The following is a 21,609-nucleotide window of genomic DNA, read 5'->3' on the forward strand; positions in this document are numbered from 1 at the left end:
TGTATAGTGTAACAGAACAATAAATATCCTTATGGTTCTATTTTACTGTTTTTACTTTCTTTTTTTAAATACTAATTTGACCCCCAAAGTGAATTTCACAAAACCGTGTCAGTTGAACCCCACAGAATGAAAACAAAACAAAACAAAAAACAACTGGATTTGGGAAATTTTCCTAGAGTTTGTATGTGTGTGTACTGTTTCTTAAAGATCATTTAAGAAATGAATTTTCATATGCCCTTCTTTTCCCTTTCTTTCATTCAGCTTTTTGTGAATCTCTTCCAGAAAGAAGGAACAGAAAGAAAAAGAAACTTTTCAACTTTGTACCTTTTTTTTTTTTTTTTCAAAATCCTAATCCCCAAAAGGACTTACAGTTTTTAGAGGTGCAAGAAGTAGTGAGGTATAAGGAAGAACAGGAGTGTACAGGGAAAACAAGATGACCATGAAATCTTGAAACACAAGGATTCTTAGTTAAGATTAAAAAGAACAACTCCCAGCCAGGCACTGTGGTACGTGCCTGTAATCCCTGTGGCTTAGGAGGCTTTGACAGGAAGATGGCGACTTCAATACCAGCCTCAGCAAATTAGAGAGGCCCTAAGCAACTCAGTAAGATCCTGTTTCTAAATAAAATATAAAAATAAAAAGGCTGGGGATGTGGCTAAGTGGTTAAGTGCCCCCCGGGGTTCAGTTCCCAGTACCAAAAAAAAAATAAAAAAGAGTCCTCCTAAACTGGTGGCATTGGGGGTGGGGGCACGTATGGAGTTCTTTATAATGGCTTGCTGGTGGTGCCTTGGAGATGACACAAGACCCTAAAGTGCAAGGGCAAGGTCTACTTCAAGCAAACAGAATCACAGGCAGCCCTGTGAGACGACCCTGCTGCCTGTGTGCAGAGTGCAATGCAGAGTGCTGGTGGGGTAGGGCCAAGGGGAAGGTCAAGGGTAACCTTTGTGAACAGACAGCCAAAGACCAGAGGGTCAGCCAGAGTACATGCCCTCCACCCCTGCCCCCCAACAAATATATGTAGCCAGGCACACTGAAGAAGCCTAGAACCTGGCATCTTCTTGGAATGTGGAGACTACCAATAAAAGACCCAGGAGGATCTCAGGTTAAATGTCTCCCCAGTCACATAGAAACAGAAAGACATCAATTTTGAAAGGCAAAGGTAGATGTTTCTTACCCATTAGATAAATGAAATGAGGTTCATATATATATAACTATGTCAATGAACATAAATATATTTGTATTATAATGTTATCTACAAAGTTTTAGCTTAAATATTCTACATAAATCCCGAAGGTCTCCAAAGGGAAAACAGTGATAGGGTGAAATAAGAAATAAGAAGTTGTTATAATATTAAAATAGCAATTGAATGGATTTTAAGGAAGAGAGTAGGGGAACAACCCACCTTATTTACCAATGAGTGTACATTTTACCCCAGGACTATATTAGTGTATCAAATTAAAAAGCAGATCTTAGACTATCACTGAAAGATTCAGTGACATGAGTAAACTGGTACTTTTCTACTTTTCATTATTACTTGCTTTAGCTAGCTTCTTAATTACTTTTCCTGTGTGTGTCTTGTTATTTTAGAAGTTCAGTAAGTAAAGTCTTGGAGATAATCACAGCTAGCCCACCCTCTAGTTAAACCAGAGACAAGGGAATCATCTTTTAAGGAGAAGAAAATGTTCAAGTCTGTTTCCCTTGAAGGCCTCTGCCCTGGACTTGCCTGGTTGTCTTTCTTGTCTTGGAATATTTTTCTCACTGACAGGATGCTCTTCTCCTTAGGCACCGGAAGCTATTTCAACTAGTTCCTGGGAAGATCTGAAATGTTCAAAGACTCCTTACTCTCCTGCAAGAAAACACAGGAATAAAATAAACATTTTTGTTTTTCTATTGTGCTGCATCACAGATGAAATGTTGAGTGCAAAAATTTTGATTCACAGATGTGTTCATGGATGAGTCCCACTCACCTTGGAATTGACTTTTCCTGGAGTTCCATCAGCGCAGTTTGATCCTTTAAGATGAGCAGCATTCCGGCAAGGCAGGCATGCCATTTTCCTTTAAGGGTGTCTGACAGTGGAAGCTCTTTGTCACCACCACTCTCCTTCCCCTTTGGAAACAAGATCCTCTGGTTTCAGGTCCCCTTTCTGAACTGAGTCCAGCTTTTATTTTACATGTGAATATTTTATGTCTTCAGCAAGTGTCACATTCTATGAGCATTTTGCAAAGGGCACAGCTAGAATTAAAGGTAAATTCATATGTAAATATATTCAACCTAGGAAGTCCAAAGTACATCATGGGGGAAGCCAATTCCCTTTCTTAAACAGTTATTAAAATGTGGCCAATGGTATGCAGCAGCAACACAAAACAAATGTTATTTTCCAAAGAGGTAAAGGATGGTTTTCCCCCACTGCAATCACTCGACTGGAATAAAGTAGACTGAGTCAATTATTTTGGTTAAATCCAATATGTGAAAAGCTGTTTTTTTCCACAAATTATAAAAATAGTGTCTATACCTTGAACTGAGCCAAAATTAATAAGCCCTCAATCCAAACAAGAATGAGTTCTGCTACATTCATCTGTCATTTGAACTCCTCCTAACAGATTTCTCAGTCTAAAAATCTCGGAAGTTTCTTATTTAATTTGTTTTTGAAAAGGCAAAATAAATTCGAGATTTTCACTTCTATTAATTCTATTTAAATTAGTCATCTGTTGTTTGTTACAGCATTTTTATTAAGCATGTAGATTCTAGATTTATATGATCCAAATTTAATCCATGGAATTTTGCTATCTACTAACCATGAAATCCTGGATAAGGCACTTAGCCACATGAAGCCTCAGGACTCAGTATCTTAGGTAATAAAATGGGGTTGATAAAAATAGAGATGGACCCAACTCATAGAATCACTGAGATATTAAACAAAATCTTCATAGTTGATCTTAAGGGAGAGTCTGATACCTAGTTGCTGGAAAATTGTTACTCACCCTATTATAGGTATCCTTATGTGTAGTCACTAGAGGTCAGGGGATATAGGCCCTGTGAAAACCAGTCTCCCCTTCAGGGAGCTCACTGTTTCATGGGAGAAGCAATAGACAGGTTGACAGGTGAGCAAATGGGGCATAGCCGGTCCCTATGATAGGGACCACACTAAAGTGTTCAGAACAGACTATTAAACCACACAGAAAGGAGTCTTCAGTTTTCCCTGGGGTGTCAAAGAAGGTTTCATGTAGAGACAACATACTCAGGCTTTGAAAGATAAGGTGAGGGGTGTTTTGAGGAAGGAAAGGGGGATGGACTCAAGAGAAGGAAATTGTGTGCAAAAAGACACCAAGTTGACAAAATATTTTCCCTCGATCATGGTAGAAACCCAGCCTGAATAAATATGCAGGTAATAAAGGACAGTATGATGCAAGTTCCATCTGAGCCTCAACACAGTGGGTTGGCTTTGTTGTTTTAAGTGCTGTAAAATCATTTGATGGTTTTCATATTCCAAAAAGGACAAATTTGTGCTGTGCCAATACTGTCATTCAAAAACAATGCTTTTTGAACTGAACAGCACCATTTCGTACCAACAAAAGAACAACACTCTCCCTGTTACCTTAGCTCCAACCTGAGTATATAAAATTCTTGGAGTTCTTCCTGCAGTGTGCTGCATTCGTTTATCAGCCCCAGGCTAGTCTTTTTATCTGATTGGGCCCAATCTTCCCCTCCTAGGCCTGCCTTCTTTTGCCGCTGAATAAATCACCCTGGGTCATATCCAGACTGAAGAAAGATTTTCTTAGCAAAGTTCCATCTGTATTCAACCCCTCATTAATTGAGGCAGAATCTTAGGTCCCCAAAGAAAAAGAATTGAGAAATTGAAGAGATGTGTCCCACTGCCAAGTTTGCTAATATGGTAATTAGCACAGATGATTTGGGGCAACGCCCCCATTCTTCCAACTCTCTGCCAAATCTGAGCTCCTTCCTTAAATCAAGATACTTGTTACCCACTCCAGAGTTCCAGTTGGGCTGGTCGGGGGGAATCTAAGGAATTCGAGAAGGAAGAAGCAAGCAATTTTTCTCTGTGAATTATTCCTCAAGTTGGTTATTTTAATTAAGGCCTAGACAACTGCAAAACAGTTGTTTAAGGTGGTTTGCCCTTAACTTCCAGTCCCATTAGGCAAGGAGTTCTTTACAGTTACTTTAATTCTTCTACAATCCGAGGTAAAAACAGAATAGACCCTCCTACTTAAAATTGAGCGTTGAATTTTGTTCTCTTTCTTGAGGAATGGTAGGATAGAACTCTAAAAGGTTGAACTGAAAGGTATATTTTCCAAGCTGTGTAACAAATTCCAAAAATCTGCTGCTTAGGAATGGAGACAAACGTTAGAGGACTCTTTCCTCTTCGTTCTAGGACTCTCTATGCAAGGCAGGTGAACTGTATGCCTCGGGGAAAGGGGTTAAAAAGCAAAGAGTTAAACCGCATGTTTCTGGGACAGCCACTGCGACTAACCCGGGAGATGATGGTGTGTGGTTGAGGAAGTGGGCTTTCGCATCGGAAGCTGTTCTTGTTCAGGGTACAGAGGAGCCAGGAGACTTTCTTTTCAGAAGAGGGAAATCGCTCGCTCGGGATAACTGGGGGCTGCGAGGGGAGGCGGTCATTTGGGCTTTCATGGGACGCCACTGGGCGCCGCGAAAGCGCCCAGGGCCTGACGTCATTGGCCATCAGCTGACTGTGTTCAGGGCCCGGGCTCCACCGGCTGCAGCCGCAGTCGCGGTGGCGGAGGTCGTGGCCACCACCGCTTCACCACCTGCAGCCGGGCTCGGGACTGCAGCGGCCGCGTGCACCCTGCGGACCCGACACTCAAGGAAACTGCTCGGCGAGGCTCGGCGGTGGCACCACGCACCCGCAGTGCTGCGATTTGCTCTCCCGGAGCGCCGCCGCGAGCTTTGACCGCTACCGCGGTGGGCGGGAAAACCTGCGCTCCAGAGGGCCGCTGGAAATGCCTTCCCCAACAAGCTCTTCCCGCACCCCTACTGTAAGCGGGAAGGAATTTAGTGTGCGAGGCATGCAGGGGTCGCCCCAATTTTAACACTGGGCGCCCTCCACTCCTCCGGATCGGCCGAGTAAAAAGATTCCCGCAGGAAACTGTCTGCCTCTACGACTGCGGCTTCTTGGGTGACCTGGGGCTTCGCCTGAAGTTGGCTTTGGCGAAAGACATTCGGGTGGGTAGGGCGGAAAAGAGACCCTCTATCCCTTCGCGCTGTGCTCTAGGAGTCCGTGGGCAAAGCGGCCTACTAGTTCTGGCTCTGCACCTGCCGAGGACAAGAGCCAGTGCTTAAAAAAGAACAGCGGAGGAACCGACAGGCGCGGCCAGCTGGAGCGCTGGATAGTGGAGCCGAGGGAGGGCCCCGAGCGCCCGCCGCCCGCGCCAGCCCGCAGGGGTCCTCTCCCACGCTGGTCGCCGCGTGCGGCTGCGTTCAAGACCTGGGGCGTCCTGGCCAGATCTGGGTGCTTGGTCCCAGACGCCACCACCACTTCAGCCCGGGTTCCGGGGGCGTGGCTTGGCGCGGAGGCGGGTTTAAGTCGCCGCTGGTGTCTGACCGCTCTGACAGGTCTCCAAATTCCTCCCAGTCTCTCGGTCCCTCTGCGCGCTTCAGAGCGCTGGGTGGCACGCCGAGCCTCCCTGGGTCCGGAGGCATTTCATCGACTCCCACGCGGCCTGGGGCCTGTCTTCTCGCCCAAACCTTAAGCCCGCGGCACCCGCCAAGCTTCGGTTCTCAGCCTCAGGAATCCGCACCACTGGCTTCTCTTCTTACTCAGAGCTATTGGCTTTGGAGCCCTCCCCACTTTTTCTTTTCCCGTTTTCCCACTCCTCCTAGCTCCAGGCCAAATGGACTCCAAAGAGCGTAGTGAAGGGATGGGAACTGTGTGCTGACCTCTCAGAAGCACATCTGGAAGCGCTGACCTCATCTTATAGCCGAGGCTGGGACCCTGGGCCAGAGCCCCTCCGTCTTCCTCACCGAGGGATGATTCTGGCCAGAGCCAGTGCTGCACTGTCGCTCCTCGCTCTGGAAGTGGTGACAGCTAAGAACCAGCCCAGGAGGGAGCTCCAGCACACCTCTTCCTCCAAATTAACTATTTGGTGACTCGTTAGCGCAGGGGCTACCACCTCTCCAACCTTTCCGCGAGGTCGCCTCATGGTCCCCCACTCCTCCTCCTTAATTGCTCCCGCCCCCAGCTCCGCCCCGGCTCCCCATCCCGGTGCAATGGAGTTCTCCGAAGGGCGATGATTCCAGCTACAGCTGCTAACTTCGTACCCCATCGTCGCCGCCGGTTACCCCCGGCCAGCCCCCCTGCACTCGCCCAGCCGTGGGCGTCGGGAAACCAGTGCCGCAGACAGGACCCGCCCGACGCGCAGCAGAAGCACCGCGCCCAGGCGCCTGGGTGCCCATTGGAGAGCAAAGGCTGCGCCAAGACGCTGAGCCTAGAAGGAGCCTAGGCGCCTGAACCCGCGAAGGGGGCTGCGTGCCTCAGAGAGTCGCAGCTTCTGCGGACAAATAACCACCACCACGGCTGCATTCCCAAGCTGCACGAGTTGGCGGGAGGGTGGCTCTCAAGGACGCAGGGGTCTGCTGCGATCTTCCAGGAGCACCTTCCCCCGGGCGCACTATGACCTGACCTGCGGGGCCCCCTTTCCAGGGTTCCTGCAACCGGGCAGCCTAGGATAGAGAAGATCGCTGCCTAACTCCTAATAGGACGTGTTCGGGTCTTTAGGACCCCCCTCCCTCAACTGCCTCCCCCAGGTTCTGCGCCTCCTCCCTGCGGCCTGGCGCCATGGAGCTCTCGGATGTGCGCTGCCTTAGCGGCAGCGAAGAACTCTACACCATCCACCCGACGCCCCCGGCCGGCGACGGCGGGAGCGGTTCCCGGCCGCAGCGGCTGCTGTGGCAGACGGCGGTGCGGCACATCACCGAGCAGCGCTTCATCCTCGGGCACCGGGGCGGTAGCGGCAGCGGCGGGAGCGGTGGTTCCCGCAAAGCCTCCAATCCTGCGGGCAGCGGTCCCAATCATCACTCGCAGCAGCTGTCCAGTGACTCCGCGCTGCCCCTGTATTCACTGGGGCCAGGGGAGCGAGCGCACAGCACCGGCGGCACCAAAGTCTTCCCGGAACGCAGCGGGAGCGGCAGTGGCAGCGGCAGCGGAGGCGGGGGTGACCTAGGCTTCCTACACCTTGACTGTGCCCCAAGCAATTCGGATTTCTTTCTCAGTGGGGGCTACAGCTACCGAGGGGTCATTTTTCCCACACTGCGCAACTCCTTCAAGTCTCGGGATCTGGAGCGCCTCTACCAGCGCTATTTCCTGGGCCAGAGGCGCAAATCCGAGGTGGTGATGAACGTTCTGGATGTGCTTACCAAACTCACCCTCTTGGTCCTCCACTTGAGCCTAGCCTCGGCCCCCATGGACCCACTCAAGGGCATCCTCCTTGGTTTCTTCACCGGAATCGAGGTGGTGATCTGCGCCCTGGTGGTGGTCAGGAAGGATACCACCTCGCACACATACCTACAGTACAGTGGAGTGGTCACCTGGGTGGCCATGACCACCCAGATTCTGGCGGCTGGCCTGGGCTATGGGCTCCTGGGCGACGGTATAGGTTATGTGCTCTTCACGCTCTTCGCCACCTACAGCATGCTGCCGCTGCCGCTCACCTGGGCCATCCTGGCTGGCCTGTGTACCTCGCTGCTGCAGGTGATCCTCCAAGTGGTCATCCCCCGGCTGGCGGTCATTTCCATCAACCAGGTAACTCCTGCCTGTCTTGCTTTCCCCTCCGGACTCTCCTGGGTTCCTTGTAAATAGCTTCCAGAGAGCTAGGGCTAACTCACTTTTGAGCCCTCTTCCCCAGCCTGACACTGTGCCCAGCCCCTACGTGGCTTTGAGTGCTGGTGGGATCGTCTCTCTCTCTTTTCTCTTGGAGGACTAACTGAATGACCTCTAAAAGTTTCAGCCAGCTCTACCCTTTCATTCTGATTCTGTGGGTAATCCTTCCCTGACATCAGCAAAGAAAGGCTTATTTCTGCTACACATTCCCCCAGGGTCTGCAGTCTCTGGCGCAGGTGACAGGAAGAGGAGAAGCACCCAGATTTAGAAAGTGGCCCTTAGTTAAGAGCTTAACTCATTAGAGCGCCACAGAATGTTGTAAGGAACTCCAGAATTCAGAGTTGGGATTGTGCCTTTCTCAGCTGTAGAAGGAATCAGTGTTTGTTGAACATTGCTGTACTGGGTACCCCAAGAATCCTCACTGACTCCTATGACATGGTTTTACTGGGGAATTTTTTATTGCCTTGGCGACCTACCGTGGTTATCTTCTCTCACTATGGGATCTAACCTCAATAAAAAAATCAAACTCAGGAATTGAAGGATGTCAGGAGTATTGGCAACGTATGGAAGTTTTGATGAACTGAAAACGGACATTTTGATGTAGATGGTTTGCAATATTTAGGGGAAATCTCATTCTTTAGATCTCTTTTTCCTTGCTTGCCCCTCTTCTTCTCTGTTCTCATTAAATATGGATGTGTTTGTGAACAAAGTTCTCATTGTCTATGAACGAGAAGGTAGACAAAGACTCCATTGTTTAAATTCACTCAAACCAATTGATAATTAATGACCTGACACTTTCTTTACTAAATGTCTGGGGAGTGAATTTGGGGGCTTGTCAATGATGGAAAGGTACCAATGGCAGTGTTTCTAAATAGAAGGCTGAGGATTGCCCTGTCCCCAGCCTTTTCTGTGGCTGTTGCTGCATTAGAAGCTGTACTCCCCTGCCTTGTGGTTGAGTTTGAATAGATAGTTCTTGGAATAAACAGGCATGCACTACTGAAAATCATGGACAATTTTTAGATTGCCAGCCCCATTAGAGCGCTTTACTATCATTGATCTCTAGGCTTCTACTTGATTTGGCCCTGTTTTTTTTCTGATGGCTCTGTATCCATTTGCTCAGGTTACTTATCTGGTTCGCTGCCCTTAACGTGCTTTTTTGAAGTGTCTCTGGATAAAGCAAAGAACATATGAAATACATGACTGTGATCATCAGGCATGAAATTGGAAGATAAGAACCTATAAGGGTCAATCCACTGAATGTGCCCTTATTAAAGACAAGAATGAATATTTTCTCAAAATTGTCATGAACCTTATTATTAATGTGTCAATTGGGGGAGAAAGAGTAATATTCTTTGTTTGGGATGGCATAAAATTATACTGTGTACTAGCTGTTTCTCAAATCTGTATACACACAGATCTGAAACAATACATATATAAACCTACTTTTGCCTAAGCCCTTTCTTTTCTTTTTTTTTTTTTGTGTGTGTTTTCTGGATTATATATTTATACATCAGCAGAACTTTTCTTTATCCTCTTACTCTTCTTCTTCTCCACTGCCAATCCTTTTTTTCCGTCCCATCTCCTTTCCTCTTTAAAATCTAACTCATTATGAGTTGTTTTCACAACATACCATAGCTATCTGATCATGTGCAGAAAGTAGCCTTTCTTGGTACATGCTACTAAAAGACTTCATCAAGTAAGTTTGGAGTAGTATTTAGAATAACACATCCTAAGTGGCAAAGTATGAATATTTTCAAAATTCTAAGTATAGAGATCTTTTCCTTGCCAAGTGAATCCAGAAAGGAAATTTTGGCTCCATATTTGTTTTATACTCTACTCAAATACTACCAGATGGAAGAAGATTAAAAATAACCCCCATGTCTCTGCACTCCCACCCCATAAGGAACAGCCCTCCACTGTGAAAACTGAGGTCCTGATTCATGTAAACCAAGCTCATCCACCTTCTTGATTGGGTAGGATTGTAGATCAACTAGAGTCTCCTAGGTCCAGCCACCTGTCACCAGAGTGAAAGAACAACCAGAGCGCTCTCCTTTCTGTGGGTGCTGAAAGATCCCTTAAATGTTTTCCTTTGGTGCCCTCTAGGGGTTTAAGCTTCTTTCCTAGATCTTGTAAACAGAAGGAGGGGGAAATTAACCTCCTTTAAAAATACCTGTGATTTTTGAAGAGTTACTGTTTAGTTTTCCCTGTTTGGTAGTATATACTATATGCTTCAAAACTGATATGACCTCTCATAGCACCTAAAGTGAAATCCCAACTTTTTGCCAGAGCCTACTCCATCCTCTCCTCTGAGCTGGTTGCTGCTTCTCTCTCAGGTGGATTTCCTTCTCTGCTTCTCCTCAAGCACTGTGTACATTTTTCAGTCTTTCAAATTTCCCAGCTCTTTTCTATTTCTGGGACATTGCTTCTGCTACCCAGAACAATTTTTCCCAGGTCTTCACAGGATGGACACATTCTAATCCGACTCGCAAAAGCCACTGTTCAATACATGAGTTAATTTAATTTCTCTAGAGAAGTTACACCTCAGATGCGAGAGCATTGTCTATCATATTTGCCATTTGATCCTTGGCACCTATAAATATGTCCAATATACATTAGATACTCAACCAACTCACAAAATGAATGAGATTGTTCATCATACCGGTGATATTACAGAATGGACAAGTGCCTGGTGTTGTGTACACACATGCATACACATGCAGACACACAGTTAAATTATATGTGAGTAAGGCAGTCTCTTTCCACTCAAAGATATTTTTCAAAAATCAAAGCACAATGCATTACATTTGTATGATATTTTACAAGTCACTAAGGGTCTTTATGTGTGTTATCACATCCAATGATGAAAATAGATGGCACCTCACCTTCATTTTCATTTTAAAGAAGAAACGAAGGATTCTTAGAAAAGGCACATCCTGAACTTTCAGACCCTAGCAAGTGGTGGGGACAAGATGCAAACCCTGGCTCCAGTGCCAATCATTCTTCAGCAACCATTCAGGGGTAAGACTTTGGAACACAGCATTTGAAATTGTTCCAGAGTGAGGAGTACCTGGTTCACTGCTCACCAGTAATGCCTCATATAGTTCATGAATGAACATCTAATGAAGAAGCCAAAGGGAAATCATGAGAGAAAAATGCCAGAATTGCTAGGCATTAGTTCTTTATAACTAGCTCATCCTCACGCTCAGCTGGAGACAAATTTGTCAACTGAAGGCCATAAACCCTAGAATATCATCTTTCTCTACGTTAATCTTAATTCCCTTTAAGAGGTGGCTCAGGCTGAACTTAGTATTTTCAAGAATCAGGAAACTGAAATGAGAGTATGGAGTTAACACACCTTGGCAGCCATTTCACTTCACTGGAAATGTCATTTTCAGAAGTAACAAATGAGCCGATGATGGCATTCCCTTAATCCAAGCCAGGAGGCTCTGCTTCTCCTCTGTCCTTCCTGCAGGAAATCACATCTGTGGCTTGACAGGGCAACAAGCACACTACAAATCTCTACAGACACATGGTATGAAGAGAGAAAGCCTGTGGTCAATTTGAATTGCAGCTAGTTTCCCACTATGAATGCAGGATGGGACCTAAAAAGGGCCATCCGGGATGCTCCTTACCAGCAAAGACATGGAGTATGTTTTCCCCACTAATGTGAAGAATTAGGCTAAAATCATTAACTTCCCACCCAAATAAAGAGATTATGGTCCAGAAGATATGATCACCCTTGTATTTTCTGGACTGAGTGACACTGGAGATATTGAAGGATCTTCAGAAGTTTCAGAACTCGGTTTGAAGGGTTCCTTTTATTTCACCTTGACCAAGTTCAGCAATGGGAAGCTCTAGGGCTATAGTTATTCCTCCTTGGAAAATTCACCCATTTCAACTTTGATCAGTTTGTGTCTATGATTCAAACCAAAAAAAAAAAAAAAAGAAAGAAAGAAAAAAACCAATGATCGCAATGGCTTGTCCAGACTCTCTCAGACACTGATGTTTTTCCACTGATATTTTTGTTTATCCTGCCAGTTCAATTTATTCATCAGAAAAATCATTACAAGATGACATTATATACATGAATAACATATTAATCATAAGGTTATATTTACTAGGTTCCTTCATAGGGTAGATCAGTTCTAAGCACTGTTGCTAAAATTAGCATTTTACTCTATTTTAATTGCTGATGGCAACAATATGAGCTACCTAACATTTGAAAATCATCTCATTCTCATTCTTCAGCTCATTAGTGATAAGATAGTGGAAATCATTTAGTTATTGGAAAACTGAGAGGCATCAATGTTTAACCAGAAAGATTGCTACATTAGGCTTCCCTCTTGGGGATTCTAAAATGTTACAGCTAGTGGCCAATTAGTCTTCTGTGTCTCTTAGTGAGGTGAATAAGTGGAAGTGTCAGAGTGGAGGTGATTTCTCCAAGATAACTCTATAAGCAGAGGCAGCCAGGTATGCAAATTCACATCAGTTAGTGTTCAAGGTCATTCTGTCACATGTGAATTTCCCCTACAACATTCTTTCCTGTCTTATACATGTCCTGCCAAACAGCAGAGACTAGCACCAGACAATGCTAATTAAGTAATGATCCTTAAATCTGGATAACAAAGAGGGATGGTTAGCCTATCAGTTGACCCTTAAACAATCCTCTAGGAGAGAGTTCATTTCTTCATACCAAGTAAAATAGTGGAGCATGGTAGGAACAGGTGGGGGTCAGGAGAGAGGCAGCCTCTGTGGGGGCCTTGAATATCAGGTCTGATCACTTAAATGAAGGACTGACTTCACAGTGAAGATAAAACCAGTATAATGGAATTACCAACAACTTCTTCATTTTTACAATTTAAACATAAGTATAGGATATTATATGTTCTTCGTCTACATCTAAGGCTCTTTGTAGCTAACTCAAATCAAATAAAAGGGATCTTGTGAGCACTTAATGTACAATAAATGGCATGAAACTTAAATCACCCCAATTAGGTAGTTGGTAGCAAGGTAAACACTCACTTCAGAACACATAAGTATCCATTAGGGGAACATGGCTGAGCTCTGCATAGTACACCTGGTTGGGATGTGCACTCCCTAGGACCCTAAACACCTCAAATACCTCCATTTCTGTACATTCCATTACCAAATCCACATAGGCTTTAAAAAATAATTGCAACATCCCAGCATGTCTGAGAAAAATGACTTTCAAAAACAGATTTGAGTGTCAACCTTCCCAAGAGGTTCCTCTGAATGCCAGGAAATGAAGACATTATTCTCTCTTCCTTGACAAAAATACTCGATTGTCTTTTTCATTCTTTCTTTCCCTCTCTGTCTCTCTCTCATGCATGCTTTGTCTTTCTTCCTTTTTCTTTTCTTTTCCCCTCTCCCTCTATCTGTAATGGTGGAAATCAGGCTTTGTAAAGGATATTTTTAATGGCAGTTGCAATGACCAATTAAATCCCTTCAGCCCTGGCCTGTACACATTTTTGCCCTGGAGTCGCAAATAGGTTTTGTGTCTGTGTATTTAGAGAGAGTTGTAAACTGATTGTGTGGTGTGTGCTTTGCAAGATTGAATTATGAATTTGTTTTCCTTCATATCCGGTAATATCACCTGACTGGTATCAGTGGGCCAGAGCATAATTAGATTAGAACTGGGAGGACTGGGGGCCTCTGCTTCAGCAGCAGCTGCTGCAACGTCCTCTAAGTAGGACGAGTGCATTAGTCATATTTACACTTTGATGATTGATGGCGTTTTAAGAGCTCATCAAAAACAAGTGAAACCAAGTATAAAAAAGAAAAGATTATAAAAAAACCCAGTTTATCCCCAATTCAGTACTGTTAGCAACGTGTAATCAAAGGACACCACTACAATCATCTGATGTGACATTTCACTGTTGTCTAAATATTTCATGAGATGCTAATTTATTCATTTTGCAAGTGTGTCTATTTGAGTTGATCCTACATGTGTTTATTTCCAGAACATAGGAGACATTTGCAATATTCATCTCAAACCTTTCCTCTGACCAGAAAATGGGCACAATATTGATTCTTGGAGAGACCAGGAGACCCAGAATACACAGTTGGGCAACACATCAGTTCACTTGACAGTTTGCTTCTGAAGTATATCCTTGGTTTTGTCTCTGGGCTGGAATTAAAGTAACAGAACCTAAAGGTTGGCAGCAGTATTGGAGTTTGGAGAGTGTTTGTGATATGTTGGTTTGAACCTCAGTTAGCCAGATAATGGGCTATATAAATCAAATCTTCCCCAGGGTTTCCTCAGGGCTAGACTACAGGAATACTGCTTTCCCTAGCCACCACCAAGCAGGAAAAGTCCATATAATCTGCCCTGTGCTTCCCCGAGAAATGTAATTGGATTTACACACTCCAATTCTGTCATGTGAGTTTTGTTTATGAAGGACTATTTTAAGAAGTCAGGTCACTTAAGCCAGCTTTTCTCACTGCAAGATTTTTCACAGTCAGCGCTGTGAGGTAGAGGAAGAATGCAGAGTGGATTAATTAACCATGGAGATGCCAGACATTCTGTGGGAGGCCCAGTCACATCCTGGGCCTATGGAAAGCTGTTTTATCAGCAACTGCCTCCATGGGTTACCTTCTCAACAAATGAACTGTTTATGGCACGTGTTGTCAGATAAACCTGCATCTGCTGGTTTCTTTGATCTCTATGCATTGGATTCTGAATAGATGCCTGTAATTTGAATCTCATTTAGCTAGATCACACATTTTAATACACTCAAAGCCTTGCACATCGATTAATTTCCAGTGTTTTCTAGTCCTTTTACTCCACCTCCTGCCGTATAACCCTAAACTCCGGTATTCCACACAGTAAACGTCCTTGAAGCACAAATCCCCCAACATCAGGACATGATAAAATCATGCAAGGCGAAGGCCCAAGCTAGATATGCAATAAATCACATTGATGTTTTGTGGTTTCTTTTTAAATGAGTGAATGTTTAAAACTGCCATCTCTCAGTTGGGCGCAGTGACACACGCATGTAATCCCAGTTGCTGGGAGGCTGAGGCAGGAGGATCGCGAGTTCCAAGTCAGCCTCAGCAAATTAGCAAGGCCCTAAGCAACTCAGTGAGACCCTGTCTCTATATAAAATACAAAAAAAGGGCTGGGGATGTTACTCCATGGTTAAGTTCAATCCCTGAGTTCAATCCCCAGTACCCAAGGGGAGAAAAAAAACCTGCCATCTCTCTATAAAGGGGATACCCATGTAAGATTTTCACATAAAAAAAGAACAACTATAACCAATTTGTAAGCAACCTCTTTATCTCATGCCAGCTGATTTTCCAGTTGACTGGAGTAGACTATTTCAGAATAAAAATCTTTCCTTCAATTGTGTGTGTGTGTGTGTGTGTGTGTGTGGTGCCTACGTGCTTATAGGCAGAATACACATGATTACTTATAAAATAGACACTACTGAGGATTAGACAATGCAGAATCCAAATACATGTCTTTCTTCAACTTAGAACATAATAAATGCAGCACATAAAATCTAACAGAATGGAACTAAAAAACAACAACAACAAAACATAAGGATAACACCCCTGGAAGGCCTGAGAGTAGAAGGGATATAGAAGGAATGTAGTGAGTGTCCTCAGTGTTTGGGGTTCGCCCATGACAAAGAGTCCGATTATTTTATATTATTTTATTTTATTTTATTTTACTTTATTTTACTTTATTTCATCTCCTATGGAATGAAATAAAGACCAGTGGCCATTACAGCAGGAGAAACTTTGGCTTACTGAAAGGAGAGGCTTTATCCAGGTGTGTTTTGAAGTAAAGAACTTCTTGTCATGGGGATTCATCAAGGGAAAGCTGTACATAGAACAATCCATCAGGGATGTCACACAGGAGATTCCTGAATAGGGAAGTCATTTCCCCAAGGTCAGTTGAAAGCACTAGCTATGCCTACAAGCCACCATGGTGACTTTGCAGGCAGGAGAAAGGAAAAGTCAAAGGGCAGTAGGTCAAAACTATAAAGGAACATGTCAACTGACCTGCTGAGCTCCTCTGGGATCCCTGCCCAACAAAGCCTGAATCCTGACACAGGCCACCCAATCAGCAAGAAGTATTGGAAAAAAAATAGACTTTACTGCCCCTGAAAAACATCAGAATTATGTTATGAAGCATGAGAGAAGGAGGACTGAGTAAGAAAGTGTTCACAGATGTGTGTTGGCACCCTGCTGGGGTCTAGGTCCAGGACACAACTGTGTACAAATAGATCAGGTTGTCGCTGCAGCGGATTTGATACTGGAATGGACCTGGGGAGGGAGTTTGTGACTCCGGGTCAAAGAATGGCAGGTTTATACCTGACTGTTAGACACATTGGGAGCACAGAATTCAGCAAATGTTTTACACAACGCAGTCTTTGGTTCCTTTTATGTAGTCCTCTAAAGCATGAGACTTCAAAGCTGCAGTGGATTTCTTTTAGGAGTGATGTGAAAGGAAAGCTCAGACTCTAGAATAAGTAGAAGACATGGTAGACAGGTATGGCTCTTCCTTTCTGGTGAAGAGTCTCGGGAAAGACTGCAGGCTAAGTCATTTGAGCATCACCTTAACACAAACCAAATGCATCCCAAGCCTGGTGACCTGCAGACATGGCCCTAGGGAGCATCTGTCTCATATGAGCAAGGTCCAGCTGGTCTGCATCTCTGGGGACTCCCTATCTCTGTTCACAGTGACCTCTGAAAAAAATTGAGGGACTGCCCTGGGACTCCAGACAACCCGTCCACATAGAGGAAGGGTAGACAGGGAGCCTAGGCAAGGTTCAAGGATATTGTCCCCTTGGTGTGTTGCTGCACTCTATGTTCTCTAGATCAGCAATTCCTAAGGTTCCCCTGTGCCTACCAGACTGTGAGTCCCTTGGGTCAAGGATTGAGTGGCATTCATTTTTGTGCCTTAATACCTAGTAGCACATGGCACATGGACAGCTCTGAATAGCACACTTTTAAATGGATGCAATAAATGAATGGGACATGTCCATCACCTTCCCCCTGACTACCTTTACCGTGCACACGGTCACACAGTCATCAACAGGGAATGAGAAACTGATGACAGAAGAGAATCCAGTTTCTCTATTCAATACAGGCAAAAGTACATTGGAAATTATTCCATGTGCTTTGTACAGAAATCCACAGGTCAAGTTTTTGCTACACAAATGCTAAAGAAGTTAAGTAATGTGAAATAAACTTGAAGTAATTATCCAGATCATTTCACTTTGAAAAAGGAGGGGGGTTAAAACTGGATTATCTATGGGTACTTGTCCATTCCTAAAGAGCCAAAATGCTTCAGGCCCTTTCACTCGAAGTCCAAGTACCAACACCGGTGTGGCTCTATCCCTCTCTGTGTCCTTTGCTCTTAGGTACCTTGGTTCTGAATCCCAGGACCCGTATCAGCACAGGGCTTCATGGCACATGGAAAACCTCCTCTTTGGCTTGATGTCTCAGTGAGGCCCCCTTCTGGCGCATGCTTGCCACTGGCTCTTCGCAACTGCGGTCAAGGGCAGCAGAAGGTGCTCCCTCCTTCCCATCCGACTTCTGGTGCTCCATACACAGGGGTTGGTCTCCTTCTCTCCTAAAGGGGGAGCATTGAGCAAAGCAGGTTGGCTTCGCTGGCACCAAAACTAGACAATTGTTTAGGTTGCTGTTTCCTGCAGCTTAAAATCCGTCATGTAAAGACCAGGTTGTAACCTGACTGAACCAGTTTATCAGCAGACTATCAAAAACAAACTTAAAGCTTGATTTTAGGTATTAGAACCCAAAGCAATTGCACCTTCTGTTTTTAATTATATGAAATATGAAGCTACTTAGTTCATCTTTCTACCATCATTTAGTTCAAGAAAACAAAATCAATGAGAACCAGCTTGTTATCTTCTAAGCTTAAAGTCAAAATCCTCTCATTCTTGGGCAAGTGTCCCCAGGTTATGGTGGTGGGCAGACTAATCAAGAATGGCCTTATGGCTCCAAGTGGTCAGTGTTCAGTGAGTACAAAGTCTCTTCTTTGCAATTTATGAGGCAGAAATTCTGCCCTTGTCTCCTACCAAGTGAATAATGACATCATGCTCAGTGCTTGGGGCCCTGCCCAAGTCTTCTCAGCCAGAGAGGAACTGTGCCAATGGACAGTTAGAGATATTTTTGAAACCATGTAAGTACATTTCCTTAAAAACAGAAACCACAAATTCTCATCCTATTTTTTGTTATGGATTTTTCTCAGTGACTTTGGCGAAAGAGATGGCTTTGGCTTCTTTGGGTGAAAATTTCCCTATGCCTGAAAGTATGTATATATATATATATATTCTGCTTTTTCCATTCTACTGCAGTCCCTTGTCCCCACTATTTCTCAGGTCTTTCATTCCTCATGCTCCTCCTTACCACCCCCATACCCCCAGTGAGCTGTTCCCAAATACTAGCACTCCCTCTATATGATCCCACTGGGTAAGTCTACAGCTATCATGACCAGTCACCTCCACACCCCATGCTGGCTTCTGCCTGTGGGTGCTTTCCAGGACATCTCTTCTTGCTCTTCCTTTTCTGGCAAAATTTGCTCAGGTGTCACCAGTTCCAAGAAGCCTCTCCTGCACCCCTTCTCTAAGACAGGTGCCAGCTTAAAAATAAGAGGCATGCATTTAAGCAGGGAAGCATATGTGATTGGCTTGGAAAATCTGAGGTCAGCTTCAGTGTTCAAGGAGAGAAGGGGCAGGCAGATGTCACAGACTTGGACAAAGAGACAAGTAGTCCTTCAACTCATACTCTCTTGGTGGGAGAGGATATGTGATAGGAATTGCCCTGTGCCAGGTCTGCACTTCTCAAAGGAGAGCTCCGGGATGTGGATTCAGACTGCCTGAGATTGACCTGCTATTTGTCCATTTTATGTACCTCATTTACTTCATCTGTAAAATGGAAGTAATAATAGTAGCCCAGGAGTTAGTTAAAGAGAAGAACTAACACATCCACATTATTTAGATCAAGGCCTGGTAAAGAGTCATGTGTCAGACTTTGTCATTATAATCTAAGTTTCTAAATGGTCACTCTTTTTCTTTGACTTCTCCACTTTGAGTGTCCCTTTCCCAGTCTTCGCCTGCCTAAACTGGGGGTCCTACAGACTAGTGCTTCCTCAACTTTAATGTGAGTAGCAATCACCTGGGGGTCTTGGGACAATTTAGAGTTAGAAGGAACCAGGGATTCTACTTCTCTAATGAGTGGCCAGATGCAGGAATCTCCCAGTCTGCAGACCCTGATTTGGGGGAAGGGTTTTGGAATTGAGCTTCCACTCCATGAGGTGAGTTTAGGTCCCTCTCTGTCCACAGGACTCTAAGTCCCTTTACATCTTCTTGGTCCTTTTGGGCTGTGGCTGGTGTAGCTCATAAACATGTGTTTATTTCTCACAGTCCAAGAGGTGGGGAGGGCCAAGATCAAGGAGCCATAAATTTGGAGTCTGGTCAGGGCCTGCTTTCTGTTCATGTGGCCACCTCCCCACTGTGTCCTTACAGGGTGACAAGGACACATCAGCTCTCTGAGGCTTCTTTGTAGGGACCCTTATACCATTCATGAGGGTTCTACCCTCTTGACCTAATCACCTCCCAGAGGCCCCACCTCCTAATATCATCACCTTGGGGTTGGTAAGTCAGCATATGAATTTGTAGGGGATGCATTCAGACAACAGGAACATTCTTGTGTAATTTATTAGTTCTTTCCTTCCTTTAGTCCTCCATATGACAAATATTTATGGAGTACCACTATGTGCTGGTGCAAGCAGTGGAGATACTGCAGTGGGGAAAATAACAGAGGATTCTGTTATTAAAGAGATTATAATGTAGAGGCAGTCATCCATCAAATAGTGGCCCATATAAGTGACTGTTCCAAACTAAGTTAAGTGCTGTGAAGACAGTTTTGCTGCAGGGCATGATGGAAAATGAAGCATCAGCATGCAAAATTTAGCCAGGCATTTACTTTCAGATACCACCCCTGCACTTTATGACCCTGTGAGGGGGTGATTCCTTAGATGCTGTACTCCAGGCAGGTAGCTGACCTTCTCTGGGTCCTGGTCCTCACTTCCCTTTAAGGGGAAAAACCTGACTAGAACTGGAGTGAAGAAATTATTATTAACAAAGACCTGAAGAAGGAACAGAGTTTCGCAGGTCCTGTTGGAACTGCATTTTTGTTGTTTCTGTTACTAAACTGTGCTCTTTGAAGACAGGTTCTGTCCTTCTCTGTGTCCCTGGAACAGACACTAGCATATCATGAGGGAATGTGGTAGAAAGAGCTTGTGGTGCAGATGCCTGACCAATCACATCAGCATCTGTATTACTGCTTCCTTGTTGAGAGTCGAGGGTACCGAGTTCAGAGAATCCACCTCATTTCCCTTTGGTCATGTGATCAACAATGGATTCCACCCACAACTGTCTAATAAGGAAGCTGCCCCCTGGATTTGATAGTTTGTTGCAACCACTTTGTCTCAATTAACTTGGCTAGTTTCAGAGGTAATGAGATACAAGTAATAAAGAAAAAAAAAATGAACATTTTTTTCCAAATAATAGCAATGCTAATAATAATATTCATTGCTCTGTGAAGCCAGGGAAATAGTATGTTGTATTAAAAACACCACCTGAATAATCACGAAAAGACTTCACATCCAGATTGTACATCCAGCACCCTGCAACTTTGCATGAACCAATCAACCTGCTTTGGATGCAAAACGAATTCCACATAGTCCCCAAATTCGATCACTATGAAATGATTTCTAAGTTTCCTCACAGCTCCAAAATTTTTATTTCCTTGAGTTATAATGAAGGTGAATGTGAAGATTTCTGATTTCCTGGCTTATTTGGCTCCCATGATCAGGTAACAACAACTCTTACAGCAAACACAGCTCATGGAGGGCTTTGACCTCTCAGACTCTGAGGAAGAGAACTCTAATGATTTTACAAACACTGAGAGAAAGAGTTAGGAGATCATATTTAATATTTAATTTCTCCTAGTGGTTTAAAATCATATCAGCATCATCCGTTGTAAAATTGTGTGCCATTTGATTTGATCTGAAGGGTCTAGTGACTGTGATCTTTAATGGACAGTTGTTTATTCTGAATCTCTTATTACTGACTTCATGGCACTTGTCAGAATTGCCTGTCTGGCTGTTTCCAAATGTGCAGGTTAGCTGTGATCAACAAGCCATTTTTGGGTCAATGCTGCTCGGCAGTGACTGACCTGGGCATGACACTGCCTGAATATCCACATGCTGGAGATGGGCTTCTGTGAGCTCCTCCTGTGAGGGTCTATGAGCCCCAGGACATGGACAAGGTGGCCTTGTGAAGTTCACTCACTTAATCCTGCCGTCGAAATGTCAGCACTTACAAATAAAGGAATTAATGAATAAGAAAGGGTTTGAACCAATAAATGGCAGTGAACAAGTCCTGGATGGTGTTATTAGTACTTCTGAACCACAGCTGTGCCTGACGTGAGCACACAGTAACAGACTTCCTTGCTCTGTTGTTGGCATGACAGTGGCACAGAGTGCATCCATCTGTTAATCACCTGAATGATGGATGTCAGCAGGGGAAGGGCTCTGCACACGGACCATGGCCGGCATGACTGTTGCATGCTGGAAGCAAGACCCACACCTCAGGAAGAGAACATGACACCCAATGTCAAGCTGTACCCTGCTTCAGAGTTCCTCCCATGTACAAAAGTCACCCTTTGTCCAGAACCTTCCGGTAGGAAAAAGAAG

General features: G+C 44.6%; 1 protein-coding gene across 4 annotated transcripts in view; it reads left to right on the forward strand.

Moving 5' to 3' along the window:
- The first annotated feature begins 4,765 nt into the window (after window positions 1-4,765).
- The window catches only part of Adcy8 (adenylate cyclase 8), a 231,096-nt gene continuing 214,252 nt past the window's right edge, over window positions 4,766-21,609 (forward strand). For all 4 annotated transcript variants that reach the window (XM_047525869.1, XM_047525870.1, XM_047525871.1 and 1 more), the window contains exon 1: window positions 4,766-7,778. In XM_047525869.1, coding sequence (XP_047381825.1) covers window positions 6,816-7,778 — 963 coding nt within the window. In that variant the 5' untranslated portion in view covers window positions 4,766-6,815. The remainder of the gene's footprint in view (window positions 7,779-21,609) is intronic.

This window comes from Sciurus carolinensis, chromosome 1 (assembly GCF_902686445.1).
Source record: "Sciurus carolinensis chromosome 1, mSciCar1.2, whole genome shotgun sequence".
NCBI lineage: Eukaryota > Metazoa > Chordata > Mammalia > Rodentia > Sciuridae > Sciurus > Sciurus carolinensis.